Source organism: Mesoplodon densirostris, chromosome 1 (genome assembly GCF_025265405.1).
Source record: "Mesoplodon densirostris isolate mMesDen1 chromosome 1, mMesDen1 primary haplotype, whole genome shotgun sequence".
NCBI classification, from domain to species: Eukaryota; Metazoa; Chordata; class Mammalia; order Artiodactyla; family Ziphiidae; genus Mesoplodon; species Mesoplodon densirostris.
In genome coordinates this window covers 177,538,780-177,561,152 of record NC_082661.1, presented here as the reverse complement: position 1 = coordinate 177,561,152, position 22,373 = coordinate 177,538,780, and the positions used below count along the sequence as shown (strand labels likewise).

The 22,373-nt window shown below is 49.9% G+C and overlaps 1 protein-coding gene across 2 annotated transcripts in view; it reads right to left on the bottom strand.

The window, feature by feature from the left end:
• Nucleotides 1–527: 527 nt before the first annotated feature.
• Nucleotides 528–22,373, bottom strand: part of PSAP (prosaposin) — a 33,013-nt gene continuing 11,167 nt past the window's right edge. Inside the window, exons 2-14 of one of the 2 annotated variants that reach the window (XM_060112378.1) lie at nt 15,700–15,833; nt 13,798–13,872; nt 13,088–13,213; nt 11,917–12,117; nt 11,367–11,510; nt 9,370–9,426; nt 5,596–5,727; nt 4,258–4,353; nt 3,745–3,931; nt 3,502–3,659; nt 3,092–3,172; nt 2,696–2,803; nt 528–1,627 (exon numbers count right to left, since the gene is read on the bottom strand). In XM_060112378.1, coding sequence (XP_059968361.1) covers nt 1,592–1,627; nt 2,696–2,803; nt 3,092–3,172; nt 3,502–3,659; nt 3,745–3,931; nt 4,258–4,353; nt 5,596–5,727; nt 9,370–9,426; nt 11,367–11,510; nt 11,917–12,117; nt 13,088–13,213; nt 13,798–13,872; nt 15,700–15,833 — 1,535 coding nt within the window. In that variant the 3' untranslated portion in view covers nt 528–1,591. The remainder of the gene's footprint in view (nt 1,628–2,695; nt 2,804–3,091; nt 3,173–3,501; nt 3,660–3,744; nt 3,932–4,257; nt 4,354–5,595; nt 5,728–9,369; nt 9,427–11,366; nt 11,511–11,916; nt 12,118–13,087; nt 13,214–13,797; nt 13,873–15,699; nt 15,834–22,373) is intronic. The other variant, XM_060112387.1, reaches the window with a different exon arrangement.

Genomic DNA, 22,373 nt, shown 5'->3' with positions numbered 1-22,373 from the left:
AGTAACCTGCTTCCCCACACAGACATGGTCAATGTCAGCCAACGGCATTCTCTCCATTTCACTGGCTTTCCAAACGTGCCGGGCTCATAAAACGACTGATGTTCCCTTGGGTTTTGAATATAGAGTGTTCGTGTGTATTCCTTTTTTAAATTAAGTTATTCCCTCCATATTCTCCCCTTGGTTTTGTTCAACTGCTACGCACTGAACGTTTCTGGAACGGTCTGAATTTTTAAAAAAAAAAGCAAGTCACAAGGAACCGGCAATTCACTCTGGCTCTGGTAAACTACCCGTGGGGCTGGGCCGGCGGGTTGGGGGGTAAGGACAGGGCAGCTCTGGACCCACCTTTGGGGGCACTCCCCTGACCACTTGCCCACTGCTGGCCCCAGGTGTGTCAGGGAGGACCAGATGGCATTTTCTTTCTCTGGCCAAATGGGGCCATAGGACTGCTGGGCACTTACAGGTTCACGGCCTCGGAGCTCATCAGCAGCCAAACTCTTCTGGCTGAGGTGTCACAGAAACACTCGGCCTCTGGTTGACAGACTTTATTGTTAAATCACAGAAATTTTAGTGTAAAACAAACAAACAAAATCGGTAAGTTCATTTAATAGCAACTGCACGTCTTGCTGTCTCCTGGCAACTGGAAGTGGAGGAGAAGATGCAGCCAAACAGGAGAGAAGGCAGGGCAACGGCTGAGGCCCCAGGCCAGCAGCCCCTCTACCTGGAAGCCAGAGGCTTAGGAGCTTGTCATCCATTTATTTGCAGGTCAAAAAGACCATCTACAAGGAGGGGGTCAGAGGGGAGGGAGCTGTACTGCCCAGAGCAATGGGGGCACTGGGCAGCAGGGTGGACACAAGAGCAGGCATGACACAGTCACCACTGTCCACACGCACAAAAGCAGGCCCTCAGGACCTCCACAAAGAGCTAGCAGGTTACATTCAGGCAGACTTTTCCCCCTCCCACCCCAAACCACAGAACTCCAAACAAACAGGGCATCAACCAGGAAAGACAGGAAAGCCGAATCAAAGGCTGACCCAAGGGTAGCAAGCCCGGCCCCACCAGGTCTCCTGAGCAGCTGCTTCCAGCGGCTCTATTACAGTGAGAACCATATTGTTTGTTTGTTTAAAAAGCCTAATAATTATTCTGAGCCTCTTATCTTTCATATAAAACTGCCTTTGTCTAGCAGTCAGCAGGCCCACGAGGCAGGAAGGTCCCTCCTCAGAGCAGGCCTCCGGAGGCCTCAGCACCCAAGGCCCATCCAGGAGGACGGACAACCTCAGTCAAGAGGCTCTGGCTCATGCCCACAGCCAGAGCCCCCTCTCCTCCTCCGGGTAACCACCATGCAGGGACAGACTCAAAAGACCTCCAGTGTACGGCATGTCGGCATCCATCTAGCAGACAGGAAAGGGACACTGAAGCAGCTACGCCAGCGGCATGCTGACAGCAATGCTAAGATGAGGGTGAGAAGAAAGGGGCTGAGGGAGAGGGCTCCTATTATTTTTATTACAACAAAGCCAACAGATCTGTGTGTTCGTTCCCCCAGACACACAAGCAGGAAAAGATACTGCAGTCCCTCTAAGACAGACCGTGCCTTCTAGTTCCACACGTGACGCTTGCAATGCTCGACAGCCTGACAGGAGAGAGGAAACAGTTTAGTCTGCAGGTGACAAACCCTATCCCTGGCCCATTAGTGCATCAGCCGGCACCCAAAACTGGGACCCGCTATCCTGTCCCAGATCAGCCGGGATGGCACCAGATGCTAAAGACCCGGGACAGCATCTCATTTAAACTCGGGGACAGTAGGTGGCTATGAGTTTTGGGGACTCATAAGGCAAGCGTCCAGAGCAGTGGATGAACAGCACCCCTGCAGGTAGGACCCAGGACCCCCTTCCTCTGGTTACACACCCGAGCCCCTGCATCGAGGCCCCCAAGGCAGAACTCCTCACCCAAGAGTCAGAGGTATACACCAGCTCAGGCCAGCTCAGAAACGGGCCCAGGTACCCAGGAGAGCTACAGAAATCCACTCCACCACTGACCATGCTACAGGGTGAGGGTGCTGGGGCAAGGGGCTCGGCAGGGTGAGCCTCACCATCCTCCCTGCAGCAGCCCTGATGCTGGCTTATTGGTCACGAAGAACCCCCACGAGGACGCAGAAGTTGCACAAAAAGGAACATTAAGTAACAGAGGCTGAGCCGAAACGTCCCCACCCAGGAAAGCAGCATGGGTCACCCGGTAGTGGCCCCCAGCCAGGAGCCAACTCCCAGGCCGTTCAAGCAGAGCTCCGCTAGGCCCTGGGTGAAGATTCAGGCCGGGCGCCAGCCAGGGCAAGAGTGACCCAAGAGGCATGAGGCCTTGTGCAAGAATCCGATGGGCTTTGTGCAATCCCTCGGGTGACCTCATGCATATCTGACCCTGTCACCAGGGGACTGAAGGCAGGAGCAAGAAAGTGGAAGCAAAGAACACTGAAGAACATCCACTGCCACCGCTCTCTCCTCAAAGACAAGAATGCAGTGAGCCCTGCTTTTGCTGGTGGCCATAAGTAAGCCTAACTGCCCCCCTGGGCCTCAGTGTCCCCTCCCCACCCAGCTCCCCACCAAAGACAGGGTACAGCTGATTGCCGAGGAGCCTGTTAGAGCAGATTCTCCCTCGAGCTGCCTGCCTGGCGGGGGGCCTGGGGAGCAGTTACTGAGCTACTCACGTTGCACAGGGCTGCCGACTCCATGTTCTGGCACCAGTAGCTCGGGCCCCAGACACACTTTTCAGTTCCCAAAAGAGGCTTACGGGCTGAGGGACAGGCTCCAATTTTCTATAAGGTCAAAAGAAGGGGGAAGAATTAGATTTCCCCAGCTAATCTTTTTCAAAACTGAGATGATTATCAGCTTCTAGAAGCAGCTAGAATCAGAGCTCTAATAAGCACTTTCCAGAAAAGGCAGGGTTGCTGAGTCAAGGGGTGGGGCCTGGACGCCTGGTTCTCCCACACACCATCCCCAGACTCTGACCCCGGCCCCAAATCTCAGAGGAACCCTTCCAGGGTCCATGCAGCACCTCCCAGGTCACACTGCCCAGGAACCCACACCGGCCCAATGCCACTTACCAGGCACACAAAGGAAGGGTCCATCATGTCCACCAGGATTTCTATCAGCACAGGCTCGTACGCCGTCACAAACTCATCACACTGTCAGGGAAACAGCAATGTGGGTCTAGGTGGGCCCAAGCAGGGCGCAGGGTGCTGGCCATGCTCTTCTACCAGCCCAATGGGCCCAGGGCCTCCCTGCCTGCCCAGGTGACACACCTACCCACACCTGCTCATGTTCTTTTCCCCCTAGTGGCTCCACTTGAGCCAACCGAGCACCTTTAAGAAAATCTGAGTGGACTCCATGCCAGAGGCAGAAATGGCTGCTTCTCCCTCAAAGCTTCAACCAGCAGTACACTCAGTGAGCTACCCAGCTCCTGCGTGTCCCAAGCAAGTTCTGACATTCGGGCCGAAAGCAGCCCACAGCGTACCTGCTTCTGGTACGGGTCAGGCAAGAAGCTGCAGCCTTTCTCCAAGGCAGCAAGGATCTCCTCCTTTGTGCAGTTTTCCTCCAGGTTTCTTTCCAAATAGGCCACCAGCTTCTTGCACACCTCACAGAAGCCACCGTCCTTCCGCGGCGTCACGTGTGCTACGCAAGAGAGCGCAGGCTCAGTGCTGGCAAGGCCCTCCCTAACCCGAGAGCGGCCAGCCAGCCTCACGCGCACTGGGCTCACCGGTCAGTGCAGGCAGCCCCCGGCTGGAGCAGAGATGGAGCAAGCTGCACACCAGCCCAGGGCTCGCCTCCTGCAGGAGGATCGACAGGATGGAGCTGCCGTAGGTGTCCACCACCTCCTGGCACTCCTCGGATAAGGATGTGGGCAGCCTCGAGCACACGCTGTCCAAAGCATGAATTATTTCTTCCTGAAACACAAGAAGAGAGGCTCATGTGAGAAGGTGGGAGGCTGTGTGGGAGAGACTCTGAAAATGCTGTGACCAGGGAGCCAACAGCAAGGTGCTGTTCTCTCCCCCAAAGGCTAGACCTACCGAGCAGGGCAAAGAGGCCGCCTCCGGCCCCAGCCCAGAGGGATCGGCCGCTGGGAAGTGGTGGTTCCGACTCCCGGGCTGGTGTCCCATACCCACAAGGGCCAAACCCAGCTCTCGGGCTGGGTCCTCCCACCAGGCCATTCTGCCTCCAGGGCCAGGAGCGCTTCCCTCTGCAATGGCATCATTTCCCAAAATCCACGTACCTCGGTTCTGTTGTTGTCAATCAGCTTGACCACCTCCTTCACCACGTACTCGCACACCTCACAGTAAATATCAGCCTTTGCCGGGACCGGATCCTTCTGTTGAAAGGGCAGAAGAATCCTAACACTGAGGGCCTCGCCTCACTCCTTGGTCCTGCTCCTCTGAAGGAGTGGGGCAGAGGCCAGGACGGGCTAGCGTCACACAAAGGCCACTTCCTGCTGCATTCAGAATGGGGTGTGGCTTCCTCCCAGTGTCCAAGCCCCAGTCCCTGCTGCTCCTAAACGGTGGGAAACCCATCCCTTTCCCCAATCCTCTACCACCACCCCAAAACCAGGAACAGAAGCAGTGAAACTGTCCCCCAACCCCAAAGAGCTGTCCATTCAATGTCCGTTTGGTTGCAATCACCTCATCATTCAGCATTCATTTTGGGGAGGCGAATGGGGGAGAAGGAACAGAGAGAGGATTCACTATTAGTCTACTGTTTAGAAGACAGCGTTTTAAACATGTTTCAGGTCTGCTCTTGCGTTTCAAGTCTCAGAGCCTACCTTTGATAAAACAATACTGTTGAACATAATTTTCTGTGATAGTGGCAACATTCTCTGGCCGTGCCACGCAATACAGCAGCCGCTAGCCACATGAGTCTACTACTAAGCACCTGAAATGTGGCTGGTGTAACCAAGGAACCGAATTTTTTTTTTAATTGAAGCATCACATGTGGCTAGAGTACAAGCTGTAACTCTCCATCTTCTCCAGCCACTAATTCAGTCAGCAAGATGGGCCAGAGCCTCTGAGCGTCTCGACTGGACAGGAGGGGCGGCAGCAGCGCTTCCGACTCTGCCAGACACAACCCTTGTGTGGTCCACAGAGTACACGTGCCGAGAGAAGACAACAGGAGGAGACGAGACAGCTAAAGGTCAAGTGACACTGACATGGAAAGTTCTGGAACAAGAAGTGCACACAAGTGCCATGTGATAAGATATCACATGGCGGGGCGCCTGTTCTGGGAACATCAAGTTTGTACCACAGCTACAGCATGGGGAAGGAGGTGGGCAAGGCCACAGAAAGCACATCGGAAAGGTTCGGTTGGAGCCGGGCACTGAAAAATGATTTCGAATGGTGTGCTAAAGACGTAGACTTGATCCCATGAGCATTAGGGTTTATAACCAAGGAGATAAATGTACGAGGGTAGGGGCGCTGCATCAATTTAGGGGATACTGTAAACTAATGGTCTCAAACTCAAATACCTTTAAAAGCCAAGCAGGGAACCAAAAGAGTGTGTGCCGTGTAGGGTGTGACAATGTGGAGTGGCGGGGCATCATAAAACCAATGGCACCAGGTACCTTTATGGGCTCCACCAGCTCCAGGGCAGGGATGACGTTCTCCGAGACCACCTTGGCAGGCACCAGAGTCTTCATGGGCATCTCCTTCACCTCGTCACAGAACCCAACCAGCCCACAAATCTCCTTGGGTTGCTAAAAAGAGCACAGAAGCAGCAGTGAGAGGCAGGTCCAAACCCACCACCCCCTGTCCCACGCTCTACACACTAAGTTGGGGTGCTGGAGGAACATCCTAGACCCAGTGTCAAAGCTGACTGCCCCCCAGACAGGCAAAGATTCCACATGAAATCTAAAGGGGCTTGTGCAAATGCAGATGTACCAGTTTCACATGGGGAAGGCGGCCATGCAAAGCTTTGAAGAGTGATCAGACAGAACCACTATCTGCTCCAGCCAGGGAGCACCCAGGGAAGCAAAACTCCTGGCACCTTTCAAGGGCAATCGAATCAACTCCAAGGACACCTGGTCTGTTCTAGAACCTGTTTTTCAGTTGAGCTGGCTCGCCCTCAGGAGGAGGAAGTAATAAGCTACACGTTCTTTCTAGAGGAAGAACTACGATGCCCATAAACCAACAGAAAGCCAAATGTGTTAGAAATAAAACCACACCGGATCTTTCAGTAGAAGGACCATTTAAAATGATGCATTAAGGGGAAATAATGGCTTTTTAAAAAGCCACATTCTACATTCACAGCTGCACACACACACGACACATGAAAACCCAGTCTCCCCACGTCATGAATCTTTTCAAGTCACAAGGTCTCCAGATCCCCTTTCCCCTCCAGACACCAAACCACAGAAGAACTAGATAGTTTGGACAACGTCTTGACCATTTCACTACGACAATGGCCAAGAGCAAGTGAAGTATACACACTTGGTATACTTTGTAAACAAATGCAACTAGCTCTGGCCTGATGGCATTTGCTCCCACTGGCAAACCATAAAGCAGCGGGAACAGGATTGCTAAAACGGGCCCTGTTAAGGGGAAAGAGTAGCTCATGGCCATGGTTCATCTTGTTTTAATATGCAGAAGGCTCTAAAATTAAATAAGGCTGGAGAATTCTGAAAAGTATATCCTAGAAGTATCCTATCTCTGGCGGGCTTTAAGAACGGGCAAAAGTCAGAAAGGGGTTAAAGATATAGCAAGCTTTTTAGAAAAAGGACAAAGATCAGGAGGTGTGGCTGTTTTGTCTCAGATCAGCTTTGCTGTACTAACTCCTTGAGGAGACCTAGGTGAAAATTCAGATATTTCAACCAAAGTCCTCTCCTATTAGACTTCAAAATACCTTTGAAAATCTTTAATTCTAAAAATGGAGGGCGGTGCTCCAAGGAGGGCAGTGCTCAGTACAACCCCAAAAGGGCACTAGCTCGGTAAGTCTAGTCTGGGGGCTCGGTCCCCATGTTTTGCCACCAATGGCCTGGCTCTTGAGTTGTCTCGTGTGGCTCCAGAACCCAAAGGACCCCGTCACCCAGAGGGGCAGAAGCCATAATCAAGAGACTATTTCCAGTTCTCTGGATCCAACAGACAGGGGAACAGTCTGCTCGCTATCTGCAAATGACTTGCTCATGCAGCAGAAGCATTTCTGGGGCGATGAAAAACACGACCAATGACATGCAACGCTCTCCTGAATCATGACAGAAACAAGGTGTCCCCACTGAAGTTGGGCCTGCACTGAAGGAAGCTGAGGCCACCGATGGTTCCCCACCACACTGGGGGCCTGCACGTGGCTGGCTGGGCGCTGATTCCGGCCAGAGTGCAAGGCTCTGTGGGCTTCGTCTGCTGGACCCCCCGAAGGGGAAGTGAGGCCCCTGGCCCCTCCCAGTGCTGAATCACACAGGAGAGACGTGGAAGCCCCCTTGCCAGCCAAGTTATTCACACAGAGAGGGAGCCTGCCTTTCCCAATCTTTCCTTGTATGTGTCAGAGCTGACGATGCCGTACAAAAAAAGATGAGCAATATTAACAACAAGCAGCAGCAGACCACTACTACAAGCAAATTCCCAGCACATACCTGATCCTGCTGTTGAACAAAAAAACAGGAAATCGGAGACGAAAAAAATAAGAGAAAGGAAAGGACACAACAGTTAAGAAAAAATTAAAACAACAATAATCAAGCAGTTAACCAGGTATAAGGATGTCTGTCACCAGAAGTTTAGGTGAAATGCCCTTCCAGTCACCTATCAGCAACCTACCTTGTTCCTACTATTGCATGCACATGGGGACCCTGAAAGCTACACTCTCCTTCAAGGGTTAGATCACGCTGCCCCCAGCCTGTTGGTGCACCATCCCCATGTCCCTAACACACCACGGCAAAACACTGAGCAGCAGGTCCCCAGAAAACATGTTAGGAGGGGCTTTCCTGGCTCAGAAGGCAAGCCCACCACGCCTGCAAGGCCCTCACCTCAGGCTGGTGATGAGCAGCCGGGAACAAGACACAGGGCTGCTCAAATCAGGGGTGTGTGTCAGAATATCAAATACACCCGGGGGGGGCGGTCAGGGATCCCCAGCCCAGGTCTCAGGGCAATCTGCCCCCAGGTGGCCAAATGCCACCTCATTTTACTGAGCTTCACAGATTTTACAAATTGAAGGTCTGTCACAACCCTGCTTCAAGCACGTCTATTGGCCCCCATTGTTCCAATAAATAGCACTTCCTCACTGCCTGTTTCTGTGTCACATTTTGGTAATTCTCACAATATTGCAACTTTTTACTACTATGACTCACTGAAGGCTTAGATGATGGTTAATGGTTTTTAGCAATGGAGTATTTTTTAATTAAGGTATGTACATTGTTTCTTTAGACCTAACGCTACTGCACACGTAATAGACTACAGTGTGGTATACACATAACTTTTATATGACTGGGAAGCCAAAAAATTCGTTTGACTCACTTTATTGTGATATTCACTGCACTGCAGTGGTCTGAAACCAAACCTGCAGTATCTTCGAGGTAAGTCTGTGTTATTAAAAGCCCTGCCCTTTGACTCAGCAATTCCTGTCTTAGTTACCTATCTTAAGGGAAAAAACAGGGATGTGCATGTGTAGCTATTTGGCCCTAAGGAGAACAAACTCAAGGACTGTAGGCCAGTCTCAACATAGTTAGGAAGTCAGCATGACAGAGGAAAAAAGGACAACTCACCCCTCACCCACTGCAGATTAGATCTCAGGAGGCCAGTACATCTTCCCCATGTGAGGATGCCTTCAGACCTCCCTGCCCTGTACAGTTTGCTGCACGGATCCAGCTGGCTTCACTGTGCTTTATGGATATTTTCTACCTCTAACAATGAAGGAATGCCCCTACCACCTGGATGCATGAGAAGCAAGTGCACGAGTTACGGGCTCAAGCAGCAGCTACAGCTAACACTGCTGTGGAGTGCAGGACCAACTCTGGGAGGCGGATGCTCCCCCCTCAGAACTCAGGCTGGAAGAGAGCAATCCTCAGGCCTGGCCTAGCTACACAGCAGACTATTTATTCCCAAGGGTCCCATAATGAAAGCCAGATACTAGAAATCTGATGGCCAGCTCACATATGCACTGGCAAACAAACCGCCAGTAAGCCAGCAGGGCAGTCCCGGGGGTCAGGCTGCTTCAGCCTTTCCCCTACCTGGGGAAGGCAAGGGGGAGGTACTGAGTTGCAGGTGGACAGTCTGAGGGTCAAAGAGGGCTCATTTTGGCCCAATTCAGTACTCAAAGGTAAAAGGGAAACGAAACCATATAATTTTCAAAATCCTAGAAATCAGTTTGAGACAAAGAAAAATGCTAACAAGGAGCTTCCCCTGCCACCTACCATATGCATCACCATTTGGATGGCGATTTCCGAATACTGGTTGATATAGTTCTTGCACTGGGGAGAGAGAAACAGACTGTTAGTGAAACTCATTGCTACAACAACATACCAAAACCCCACCCTTTCCAACAGTGTCAACAGGTGAGTATCAAGCAAGTTTCCAAGAGTGGAATCATCAATGCCTGCTCTGGGCAAGTCTCAATAAGATAAAAAATGGCAATTTGGGCTTCCCTGGTGGCGCAGTGGTTGAGAGTGTGCCTGCCGATGCAGGGGACACGGATTCGTGCCCCGGTCCAGCAAGATCCCACGTGCCATGGAGTGGCTGGGCCCGCGAGCCATGGCCGCCGAGCCTGCGCGTCCGGAGCCTGTGCTCCGCAACGGGAGAGGCCACAACAGTGAGAGGCCCGCATACCGCAAAAAAAAAAAAAAAAAAAAAAAAAAAAGGCAATTTCGTTACTCCATACCTTACAGGAAAACATGTGTGCAAAAGTGTTTTGAAAATGTTTTCCAAAGGCCCTTAGACATGAGGTCCTCCAATCTCCTTCTATGGCCCATACTTGCCCCGAGGTCACACGGCAACTACTCAGTGGCAATTTAGAGTGAGTGTGGCTACAAGATACACTGCTGATCAATCCGAGATTACTTTTCACATCTGTTCACACAGTCTTGGACAGGATTATAAAGTTTAAATCCAGTATAATCCAGTTAAGTTATAATGATTTTCATAAAAATCTAGGTATTTCCTGCAGACCCTATCTGGTCATGACTGGGGAGCCTCTACATGTGAGAAAACTGAGGGTGATATGACAGCCCTCAGAGAGGTTAACCTGGGGAAGCCAACTGACATAGCAAATACACCAAGATACTTCAGTGAGGCTAAAAGATTCACAGGCTTTAAAGAAAGTTAACAGAAAGGAACCCTTAGCTCCCAGAGCCAGCCATTCCCACCCAGAAAGGCTGCTCTAGATCCCAGACCCACGGACTTCTTACAGCTGGCCTCCCCACATCCAGTCTTGCAGAGGTTTATTAGTGGTCGGGTACTAAATGGCATTTTGGTTTTCGAAATCAATCTCATGAGTGTGAGTAATGGGAACAGGGTCCAAGACATAAACCCCCACGGGGCTAACGAAGAGTTTCTGAGCCTGGAGGACCAACATTCACCAAAATAAGGAAGGCATCCCGGGTGAGCCTCTTACAAGCCAGGCGCGTGGCTTTCCCTGGGCAACCACCCTACTGGTGGCGGGGACAGCACACCTAGAATTACGAATAGACAACAGCCAGGCCTTAGAACCGGAACAGGGTTCTAAGTGGTTCTACTGTTGTTTCCTAAAGTTGTGGTGACTGCGAGGAGAAAAAAAAAAGTCTTCCCAAAGTGGTCTCTCGGGCTTCCCTGGTGGCGCAGTGGTTGAGAATCCGCCTGACAATGCAGGGGACACGGGTTCAAGCCCTGGTCTGGGAAGATCCCACATGCCGCGGAGCAACTGGGCCCGTGAGCCACAATTACTAAGCCTGCGCGTCTGGAGCCTGTGCTCCGCAACAAGAGAGGCCGCAATAGCGAGAGGCCCGCACACCGCGATGAAGAGTGGCCCCCACTTGCCACAACTAGAGAAAGCCCTCGCACAGAAACGAAGACCCAACACAGCCATAAATAAATAAATAAATAAATAAATAAATAAATAAAGCAAACTGTCAACAAGTAAAAATAAATAAACACTATTAAAAAAGAAAAAAGTGGTCTCCTTCTCCTTCCACTATTTTGTCCCAGGAGTTCTGTTACATATCTAAACTCAATTAACCAACCAAGTATTTAAGTACCACCACATATCTGGCTGCTTTGTGGGAACTGGGAATTGTTTGAACATCTCTTCCTCAAAGCCCTCAGGCTGGAACTTAAAATGGCACCCCAGGAAGTGAACTTTTCTTGGCTCCCCCACTGCTGTCTCCACAGCCCAGCTCCCTGGCCCAGAACATCCTCCGATGCCTGAGGTAGGGCTCACCATGTCGGCCATGCCAGGCCCCAGGCGGTCGCACTCCTCCTTGGCGTGGTCCACCAAGGCCTCGACAAAGGTGGAGTTGGTCTTCACAGCATTCTGGACGTCAGTCACCATCTGAATGCAGTCCTGGCAAACGTCCCCGTTAGCCTAGAGACACAGGGGCAGTTGGTCTGTAAACACTGCATATTCCTAAAAACAGCTAAGAGTGTTCAGATTCCAAGATGCTTGTAACTGCAGCACCAGGGGTGAGTCCCTGAACTGTTCCTAATGTGTTTTTACAGGCTCTAAAGGGACTGACAGGTTTAAAATCAAGTGGGCATTGATTATAGTAAAGCTTAAAGGGAAGGGGGAACCATCTCTGCGTCTGTTAGATATCCCGGTTCTTCAGAACCTCCATGGCACAACCATCTGAAGGGTGGGCTGTGGAACTGCAGAATCAAGTCAAGGAATAAGGCCCCAGTCTGAGAGCTGTACGCACACGCCGCCCCCTTTTGTGTCGTGGCTCAAACCCAACCAAAGACGGGGCCCTGGGCGGCCAGGCCCACTGCCTCACCTTGTGCTGGGGCTTGCTGTGGGGCCCGTCCTGAGGGTAGAGGAGGAGGGGCACGTTGGCCATGAAGGGAGCCACCACCTCAGCCATATCCAGGTCCGGGATCTGATTGGACTCGAGCTGATTCTGGTGATTCAGCTCTGCCAGGTGCTTCTGAAGAGACTCGCAGAGGTTGAGAGCGGAGCACACCTCGCCGGGATGGCTCTGGTGCGGGAAGAGGCACAAGTGGAAATCCTCTCCCCAGAAGGAAACAGGCCACCTGGCGCCTTCAAATTCTCCCTTTCTTCATCTCCTGGCTTGACTCACGTGCGCACGCCCAGCTAACAGGCACATCTCAAACCAAACCGCCCAACCTGCTTGGCCGGCCCCACGGCTCCATTATAACAAATGGTTCCACCACCATCCTCCCGGAGGTGCCAGCCACAAACCTGGAAGACATGCCTAACTCCTCCCCTCCACCAGCAAGTCCAGCCCGTTTATCCACTAAGACCACGTGCAGCTGTCCACCTCCACTGTCCCCATCAGATCTCACACCTGACCATCCTGCCAGCTTCCCCTTTTGCAACTCCCAGTTGGTGGGACCCAGACCAGACCAATCCCTTTGAAAAGGGATCATCTCACCTCTCCCCGTGAAACCCTCCAAGACCTCCCCATTGCACTGGCAATCCTGAAACACAGCCTGAAAGGTCTTGCGTGATGTGACCCCTGCTTTCCTCACCAAAACCTTGGTCCCATCTCAGGACACTCCTGCCCCACTGGAGGTTTTTAGGGTCCTTCCAAATTTCACAAGCCTGGCTCCTTGTTCCTTGCTGAAAACCCAACCTCTGGCACATGGTTTATGTGTAACAGATACTTACTGAATGAAAGTCAAGCATCCTTGTAGCTGACATGAGTTATCAAGTCAGCACCTATAACTGTTATACCAGTTTACATTCCTTCATTAATTCTATGAGTTCCCATTTCCCATACCCTCCCCAACCAACCCTTGAACGTTACAAGCAGAGTGGTCTGCTGTGCCAAAGCCATTTTGGACGAAAACTGTACAAAAGATCTGTTGAAGAAATCTCAGTCTATGAACGGACTTTCCATTTTAGTCACTGTAATCTGGTCTGGAACCTCCCCTGGGCCCCAGAGGTGCCTTGAAGGAAGAGTCTATCTATTCTCCATCACGTACCATTTGTCCTTTAATCATGTCCAGGATGACCGGGAGGTAGGAGTCGACGATCTCCTTGCAGGAGGCAGACATGTTCGGCTTAGGCAGCCAGTCACAGGTCCTCTCCAAGTACACAAGGATCTCCTGCTAGAGAGGACAGAGGCAAGGGTCGGACCAGGATGGACTTCTTCTCCACAAACGGGCTGAAAGCAAGAGGCCCTCCACAACTCCAGAAACGTGAAGGCTAGAAACAGTGGCCCTCGGGGAAGAGGACCTGGGAGAGGGCTAGTGTGGAGCCGTGGCCCTGCCAGGTCAGTGAGGCAAAAAGCAGTGCGAGCACTATTCAAAACGAAAATCCTCTGACCTGCGGTCTCACTGGCACAGGGGATTCTGAGCAGAAATCACCAAAAATGGACCTAAAGGTTAACGGCATGGGATACAAAATCCCAATCAACCTTGGGCATTTGACGCCTAGCCCAGGAGTCAGCAAACTAGGGCCCGCGGCCTGTTTTTGTACAGCCTGTGGCTAAGAATGTTTCTTACACTTTTAAAGGATGGGGTGGGGGACATTACATGACAGAAGCAGTCTGTGGCCCACAGGACAGTTATTTCCAACCTGAGCCTAGACCACTCCTCGCTGGACGTCCCCAGTCACAGCTCTGTACGGAACCGATGCACGTGGCCACACGGCCACCGCTCACACGCAGTCACACACCCTGGTGGCGGCTCACCTCAGTGGCGTTGTCTTTCAACATGTCACCGGCTGCAGTGATGACGTCTTTGCATATGTCGCAGGGAAGGGATTTCTAAGAGGAAGGAACACGAGGGAGAGAGATCTGTATTTGTAGGACATAACTCACACCGCACACAGCTGAAAACTGCCGTGGCCTTTTTCCTGTTTCATCTAACCATGGCCATCGCTGACACACTGGCACATCCTGGTCCCCCAACCTAGATGAGAAGCACTGGACACCGCGGGGGAGGCTTAGATGTGACTGATCACACTACTCTGTGCTTCTACAGGATAGAAACCCTTTTCCTGTACCCTCTACTCCTCAGCGCCTTGCTCAGTGCACACGGCACAGGCTACATTTCGCATTCATGCTCACAACAGCTCTGTGAAGAAACTGAGGCTCAAAAATCAGCTGGAACTCAGGGCAGCAGAAATCAGAGAAAATCGGTAATGTGACGGAACATCACAGAGTAAGAGGGTGCGGGCAGTGAAACAAGGCCCAGTCAGACCTCCGCGCATTCCCACCAGCACTGCTGCCGGCGCTTTGTCTGCCTTCCACCTCCTGGGCAGTGCTGTGTGCCAGTGAAGGCCACACGTCACCACTGCAGAGCTCAGAGACCTGACACGAGTCTTCTAGACAAGCCTGGCATCCCTACATGGTCCAGGACCACGGAAATTCTAGCCAGTCCTCAAAGCTCTTGGGGCGCTCCCTTCTTTATGTCAACCAATTTTCAACCCATGAAGAAGGAACTAACACATCTGGGTGAGATTAAGGAACACCTGTGAATTTAGCTGCATTTAGAGAAACCGCCTTGAACCTTTGGACCTAATCAAGCTAATACTGTGCATGGGGCCACTCAGGTCACATATGCCTTTCTTTCAGTATCGTGAATTTATGATATCCTGAATTTGTGCATGATGCCCGAGAGGTTCAGGTATCCATAAGACTGTCCTGTCAAGAGAGAAAGATCTAAACTCCCCCCATGATACATTAAACTTCAAAAGAGGAAGCAGGATTACAAACAAGATCAGAAGCAAATTAGAAACCAAATCTGAAAGTAATTTTGGCCACAGAGAGTGGTTTAAGACAGTGAATTCGGAAAACTAAAAGAGCAGTGTTACTGAATTAATTCTTCTTCTCTTACTGAAGGAGTACTAGTGGCCACCGACAAGTTTTAGACCTCAAGTTCCACACAATCAAACCTGCCTTGTACCACAGGCTGAAGCACATCCCAGAGCAAACAAAGAGCACTTCCTGTAGTCGGCTGGCCCAGCCAGCAGAGCTCGGGTGTCTCCTGAGAGGACTCAGGTTGCGTGGAGTATGCACGCGAGGTTTGTCATCTTAAAGAGTATTCCCCATATTAATGTGCTATATTTATCACTGTTTAGATGAAAAATCAGTGGCATCTTTTCCAGTTTGGCTATAGTTGGAAATAAAATTTTAGATAGCGATCAAGCTCTAGGGTCTGAATCAGTAATTTGCCTGCTTAAAAGACAAAAATACCAAAAAAGGGGGAAAGGATTTCAAAAGCTTAGCATCTACTTTGAGTGAGTGACCAAGGACAGAGCTGTACCCGTGTGCCCTGTCCTGGGAATGGGAGCTGCACCTGCCGGTCCCTTATGTGGGGTAGAGAGGTGGGAGCTGCATCTGGAGGGCAGCATGGGGCACGCGGTGGAGGACAGGCAGGACCTCACCCTATCTATGCCACCAGGACACTGGGCGGCCTTGGGGGAATGGAGCCTCCCCACTCCAGCCCGCCACTCCTCCGCGTGGGTACCCCCACCCACAAACAGGACTCAGGTTCACCAGGAAGAACAAACAAAAGGAAGCAGGAGAGAGCGCTCCGTAAAGGGCAGCAGGTACAGATGACACAGAGGCCCAACAGTCGGAGGCACTCACCACGGCCGGCTTGTTCCAGATGGTCTGCAGGCAGTGCTGCACGGCCCCGCAGTCAGACGCCGTCTTCACGTTCTGGCACCACACGGCCGAGCCTCTGGTACATTCTCTCAGGCCCAGGACGGGGCTGGCGAGAGCTGCAAGCAGAATCAGTGTGAGGGTGCGGCCCATTCCCACACACCAGGCCCACCTCACTTGCTTCCCCAGCGTCAGGGGCCTTGGCATTTTGCGGGACCCTAGGCTGGCCCCTCACCAGCTGCATGAGACACGAGCCACAGAGCCAAGGAGCTGCGCTGGCACATGTCACAGGGCTGAGAGGGACTCATCTACCTGGTTCATCGTTTTCCTCTCACACTAGTTTTAAACAGTATCAGACAGATCAGTCCTTTTAATCTTTACCATCTTACATTTCCATGAAGTAATGAAAGAAATCACAAGAGAAAAGACTGGCAGGTTTAAAAATAGACGATTTTAACTTCTGTAGAAATGAAAAATAGCCAAAGTTAAAAAAAATTGTAATGAGAACCCAAAGAGTCATATCCTTATTACATAAAACAATGGCTTTTAACGTTGTTCTAGTAGAAGAGACCTTTTATAATCAACTGGGTGAGTTTCTGCACATAAACAAGTTTGCTAGCAAAAAACAAAACTACATAGCCTGGATATCACAAAGTGTAGGTATGTCCACTCGAAACCAATTGCACACACGGAGTTTCATCTACGGTGTAACAAGGAAAGGACTCGGGTGGAAGTCACAACCACAGAAATGGGATTAGGAAAAAAAAAACAGAAGAAAGGTTCAAGTCACCTGGAACCAAAGAAATGCAGGTTAAAGCAAGAAGGTACCATCTTTTTAAAATTAAAATAATAGCCAGTGGAAAACAAAAACAAAAAACCTTATCACCAAATAGTGATAAATTTGTGGAAAAAGATGCATTCTTATAAGGCTGACAGCAGTGTGACTAGTAAGTACTTCTCAAAATATATTAATATATTTCAAGAACTGAGGGAAAAAAATCCCTCTTCAAAAATCCACTTCTAATAAAACATTTTAGGGAAATCCAGTAATTCAAGAGGTAAAATACAATATGCCTAAGTATATATATATATTAAATCAAATTCACGATACTAAAAAAAAGGCAGATGTAACCTGAATGGTCAAAACTAGAGGGAAAAAACTAGTGATATTCTTACCAAAATATTATACAGTTGCTAAATATACTTATAAAAATGATGTATGTCAAACAGAAAAATATTCAAGAATATGAAATTGGGGTTATACAAAAATCAGAAAATAAACAAAACAAGGTGGTTGGCTAAATTACTTTTTTAAATTCCCCATGTCATGTTGTTTGTGTGTAATTTTAAAGAATATTTTATAAACTGCCCTGAGAGAACTATGGTATTCCTTGATTCTGGAACTAAAAACTGGGAAGAAAACTCTCACATTCACACTTCACTAGGAAACAACAGATTACATCAGGCCACATGCAGACGTATGACTGCACAGGGGTCAAACTCCAGCAGCTATCACAGGAAGGTTGAACTAACTTCTACTGTAAGCAGAAAACATTTGGCTTGGGTCTGAGAAGAAAACCCCACAGCCACGTAAGAAACAGATTTAGAACCTCAGGAGTCATGCTGCATGTTACGTCACCTTGTAAACCAAGAGAGGACACAGTAATCCTATGGACATGTCTGTCTGTCTGTCTGTCTCTCTCTCTCTCTCTCTCTCACACACACACACACACACACACCACGGGCTACAACACATGGAGGGCCGTGGGTGTTCTCTCTCTAGGAGAAGGGAGGAAAGGAAATACTCTTATTACTTTACTAGCTATTCAAGCCTAGCTATAGTTCTACAACCTGTTCATGCAGACACGGAGTCACAGGTGCCCAGAAAGCTCAAGCCAGATGATCTGCGCCCCTTCAGACACCACCAAACGAATTCTTAATCTGCCCAGATTACAGCTTTCTCTGCCCTTTGGGGAGCAAAAAATCACAACTCACAACCAGTTCATGAACTCAACAGAAGTGGCCTCATTTCAAAAGCTGTTGGTTTGGTCTGGTCTCTGTGGGAAAACATGTGCCAGATTCAAAACAGTTCTACGCTCCCCAGATGGTTAACCATAACGTAGCCAAGCTAGGCTGGGGCCTTCAGCCGTAGGTCCCGGGAGGTCAGAGGGGAGCAGAAGTCACATCACGAGGGTAAGGGCTCTGAGGAGTGAGGGGGTCGCAGAGACAGCCCCAGCCCTGGCAGCTCCCACCAGCACTTCCCACGCTCCTCCCAGGCACTGGCCTCCCAGTTCTCCTGACCTAAGTACCCACTAAGTACATCGCCTGCTTCTACATCTGAATTAGGAGCTCGAATTATGAACAGGAGGCTACAAAATGAGTCTCTAGGCAAAGGAACATACAGAGATACACAGTGAAGCCGGAAGGATGGACCTCAGCAGATAAAAGCAGGGCTCCCTGCACAAGGCCTGACCACCACTCTCCATCCTTACAAATACTCAGTCTAGGGATTTTCTCCAACGTTCCAGCCAGGAACCGGCTGTAACTGACCAAAATCTACCAGGTTTCCGGAACACAATGCACTATCACAGGCCCAAGCAGCAAGAATACTTTGTAACTTGTTTACTCCCCCTAGGAACTTGAAATAGTAATCACCTGCTATAAAGACTTGTTACTTGTTTTGGCCAGGCTATTCTGGACTAAAAAAGTAGCCCCTTCTGTCTGAAATTGGTCCAGCTACTGCAGAACCCAAGGTCATTTCCCAATCCTAACAGTTGCTGAATAGTAACAAGCCCCCGCCTCAGAACTAGAGGTAAAATATATGCCTGGTGGCCAATCTGGCAGACCTAAGAGGTCACCCAACCCAAGCCTAAAACAGATTTCAGGGACACTAAGAAATGAAAACTGAAGTCCCAGCTCCCAGAAATTCAGTTCTTACCAAGACCTCCTCATTTACCTCCAAACTAAAGCCAAATTTATAAAGGTGCATGTTATTAAAACGGTCTGTGGTGCAATTTCCTAAGATGACCCGAAGCAACTGCGTGTCCTCAGGGTTGGTAATGAGGCTGAAACAAGCCTGGTGATGCCAAGTGCGCATCTGCTGAGAGTGCGCATCATCCTGAATCTGCTGAGAGGTTCAGGGGCTTATTTCAGGAGCCGGTCTCCTGAGAGGGAATCAAACAGTGGGTCAGAACAAGTTTGGAACATAGATCCCTTCCTCAGAAAACGTACTAATACACAAAACCCTCACACCACTTCAGGGGGTTCTCAACACTGGTCCAGGGACTCCAGCTGGGGACTGAAAGCTCTCGGGGGCGGGCGGAGGGGGATTCCTGAACATTCAGAGGGAGAGCAGTCATCTTTGCTGACGGGAAAGAACACTTTTGTCTTCTCAGGGGCGGGGCTCCAGCAGACCTCAGGCCCACTGGGAAGGACCCCACCAGGCACTCATCCCTTGTGATGAGTGTTGCCCATGGTCCACGCTGTGGGCGACAGCTCGTGTTAGCATCACCCAGTTGTGATGTGGCAGAAACGAGGGGGAGGTGGGGAGATCCAGATGATGGGCACCTAAATGGAGTGGAAGGCTCATCCCAAAAAGGCTGAGCAGGGAGCAGGGGCAGCAAGGGCTGAAGACGACAGCTGGGAAAATGAAACTCTCCGGGTTAAATTTAAATGTGAAGCCTGTTGGGCTGCAAGAAAAAGCAGGGCAGCAAGAACCAACAGCACAAGGACAGAGGTGGGGCTCAGAGGCTGTGGCGTGAGTGGACACAGGTAGGCAGAGCACACCTGCGCACCCCACTTCCCGTGGGACAGGGACAAGCACGGGGGAAGACAGCAGGTCGGAAGGGGAGGCCCTTAGGAGACTGCAGGTGTTTAGCTGGGAGAGAGAAGGTTTCTGGGATAAGCACAGTCATCTTCACAGGTGAAGGACACCTTCCACCTCTGACATGGGGGTGGATCTGCTCTGAGTGGTGGCTTCAGATCCCAGACCTCAGAGCGGTGGGCAGAGGTGAAGGGAAGCAGACCACAGCTCAAGGTAAGGAACATACTTAACACCCACAGGCTATAAAAGGGGAATCGCAGACTTCCCTGGTGGTCCAGTGGTTAAGACCCCAAGTCCCCACTGCAGGGGGCGTGGAGTTTGATCCCTGGTGGGGAATTAGGATCCCACATGCCACACGGCACAGCCAGAAGAAAGAAAAAAATAAAGGAAACCTGTGAGAGATTAAGCAAGTTCTAATTAATAAGTGCAGAGTCTCAACTTGAAGTCAGAGTTCTCACTCTGAAGCCTGAACTGTCCTCTAACCAATAAACTGATGCTTTAAAAAAAAAAAAAAAAAAAAAAAAGGGAATGAGTTGGCTTGTTATGTGATGACCTCTACAAGAGTGGGAGCAACCAAGCAGAAACGAAATGCCCAACCTAGAAGGATTCTGTGTAAGAGGGATCCTGAGTGGTGAGTGGGCCTAGAAGACCTCTAGGGGCTACAAAAGTCTTCGCTCTTATAATAATGAGGCAAATGACATTTTCAGTATTTACACATAACCAATATTAAAATTACCCTAACCTACTTTCTTATGAGTTACTTCTCAAAACATCTTCCCAGCAAAGCTTTCATCTCTATTTTCATCTTTCCACACTGCCCCCAAAAACCAACTTTCTTCCCTGAGGCAACAGGCTGAACTCTAAGACAGTTCTTAGAATGTCTGCCTGACACCCTGGAGATTTCTGATTAAATCTGTCCTATTAAGAAGGATCACTGCTCAGGGTAAGGCAAGCACTACACTTCTTAGTTCAAGGGCCTGGCATTCGAGCCCTCAGTGACAAATGCTGGCGGGCTGGAGTCAGAGAAATGATCACTTCAGAGACACTAAAACCCCACAACCAAGTTTCATTTTATTAGGACAGGGTTTCAGGTTTGTTGTTTGTTTTTTTAAGACTTCAGTGGTTATTTCCTTAGGAAAGGGGTGGGTGCTCTGATCCCTTCTTACTCCTAGGCTTAGAAGAAAATAAGCAGATGTGCTCTAAACCACTCTACATGTAGGTCACTTATCAAAGATAGGCTGTAGTGGAATTTTACTGTCTTGAGAACAGCTGCCATGAGCCGGATCAGTCATGGGCTTTGTGGCAGCTCTAGACTCTTACCAAAAATCCTCAGTGAGCCTGGGAGGGAGGGAAGGAGGGAGAGCTCACCATAGCCGTGTGTGTTTTAGGTGCTCTTACGATGACTTCTTAAGTGAGAAGGAGCTAAACCCCAAGTTTAGAGTGAGGCTTCTAAGGCAACTTACCCACCATCTAACAAGTTAAATGTTTTTCAAACACGGTATACTGAAAAGAAAATAAGATCTGCCTGCAAGTCCTGTCCAAATGACCCTAAACAAATCACCATCCTTCTGAGCTTGTTTTTCATCTGTAAAATGAGGACGAAGCCATTGATCACTGGATTGTTTTGAGAAAAGAGATGACATAATTATGCACTTTCAACTGCCAAAGTATTACTCTCTCAACCATCATCATCTATCTGTCTGCTATCTTCATTTACCCACATTATCTCGACGCCCCTACCAGACTGGCTCTGAAATCAGACAGTGAAGGTTCAGATCATGGCTCTACCACTTCTAGTCATGTGACCTTCAGACTCTGGTCTTCCAATTTGCAAAATGGGCCTATTACTAGTACCTACTCCAGGGGATTTGTAAAAATTAACCGACTGTAAAACACAGTGCAGTGCTGGCATGCTACAAAAGTCCAGTGAGCACTACTACTATTATTATCCACAGTAGCAACTGGAAGACCTTTTTCACATGTACTATCTTGCCCAGAACAGGTGTTCCACAAATAGCTGAATCAAGGATGTTCTATTTGCTTTCTCTACATTTAATCAGGTCATTAACTGGCAGCTCAAAGACCTAGAGAGCTGTTTCCCAGCAACCTCAGAAGTTGTTGGTTACTAAATTCAAGACCCAGAAATCACGAGGAGAGTGAAGCACAGGCCCCACTGTAATGAGCCCAGGAGTTGATACTGTGTAGCTAGGAGCTAAACAAGAAGCCCTGCGTGGGCAAAAACTGAGAGGTGCCCAGCGAAGCACCAGTACCACCACCAGTGAAAAGCTTTCAGTAATTCATGTAATTGGAGCTACAGGCTGATTGCCCTCCAATCCCAAGAAAGTTTCCACTGTTCAAAGTATTTTTGGAACCCACTTTTTAGAAAAGCCCCCTCAAAAACCTCTCCTTCTCTGGAAGGGCACAGAGGCAGTATGGCAACATGATCACTGCCCTGAGTGTTGGGGGTAGACAGACCTGACGAAACTCCTGCTCTGCTGTCTACTAAAGCCAAGCCTCAGACAACTTACTAACGCCACAATTATCTGCAAAATATGGAAAATAAGAGTGCCCTTGGGGCTTCCCTGGTGGCTCAGTGGTTAAGAATCCGCCTGCCAACGCAGGGGACACAGGTTCGAGCCCTGGTCTGGGAAGATCCCACATGCCGCAGAGCAACTAAGCCCATGTGCCATAGCTACTGAGCCTGCGCTCTAGAGCTCGCGAGCCACAACTACTGAAGCCCGCGCGACAAGAGCCCATGGTCCGCAACAAGAGAAGCTGCTGCAATGAGAAGCCCGTGCACCGCAAAGAAGAGTAGCCCCCGCTCAACACAACTAGA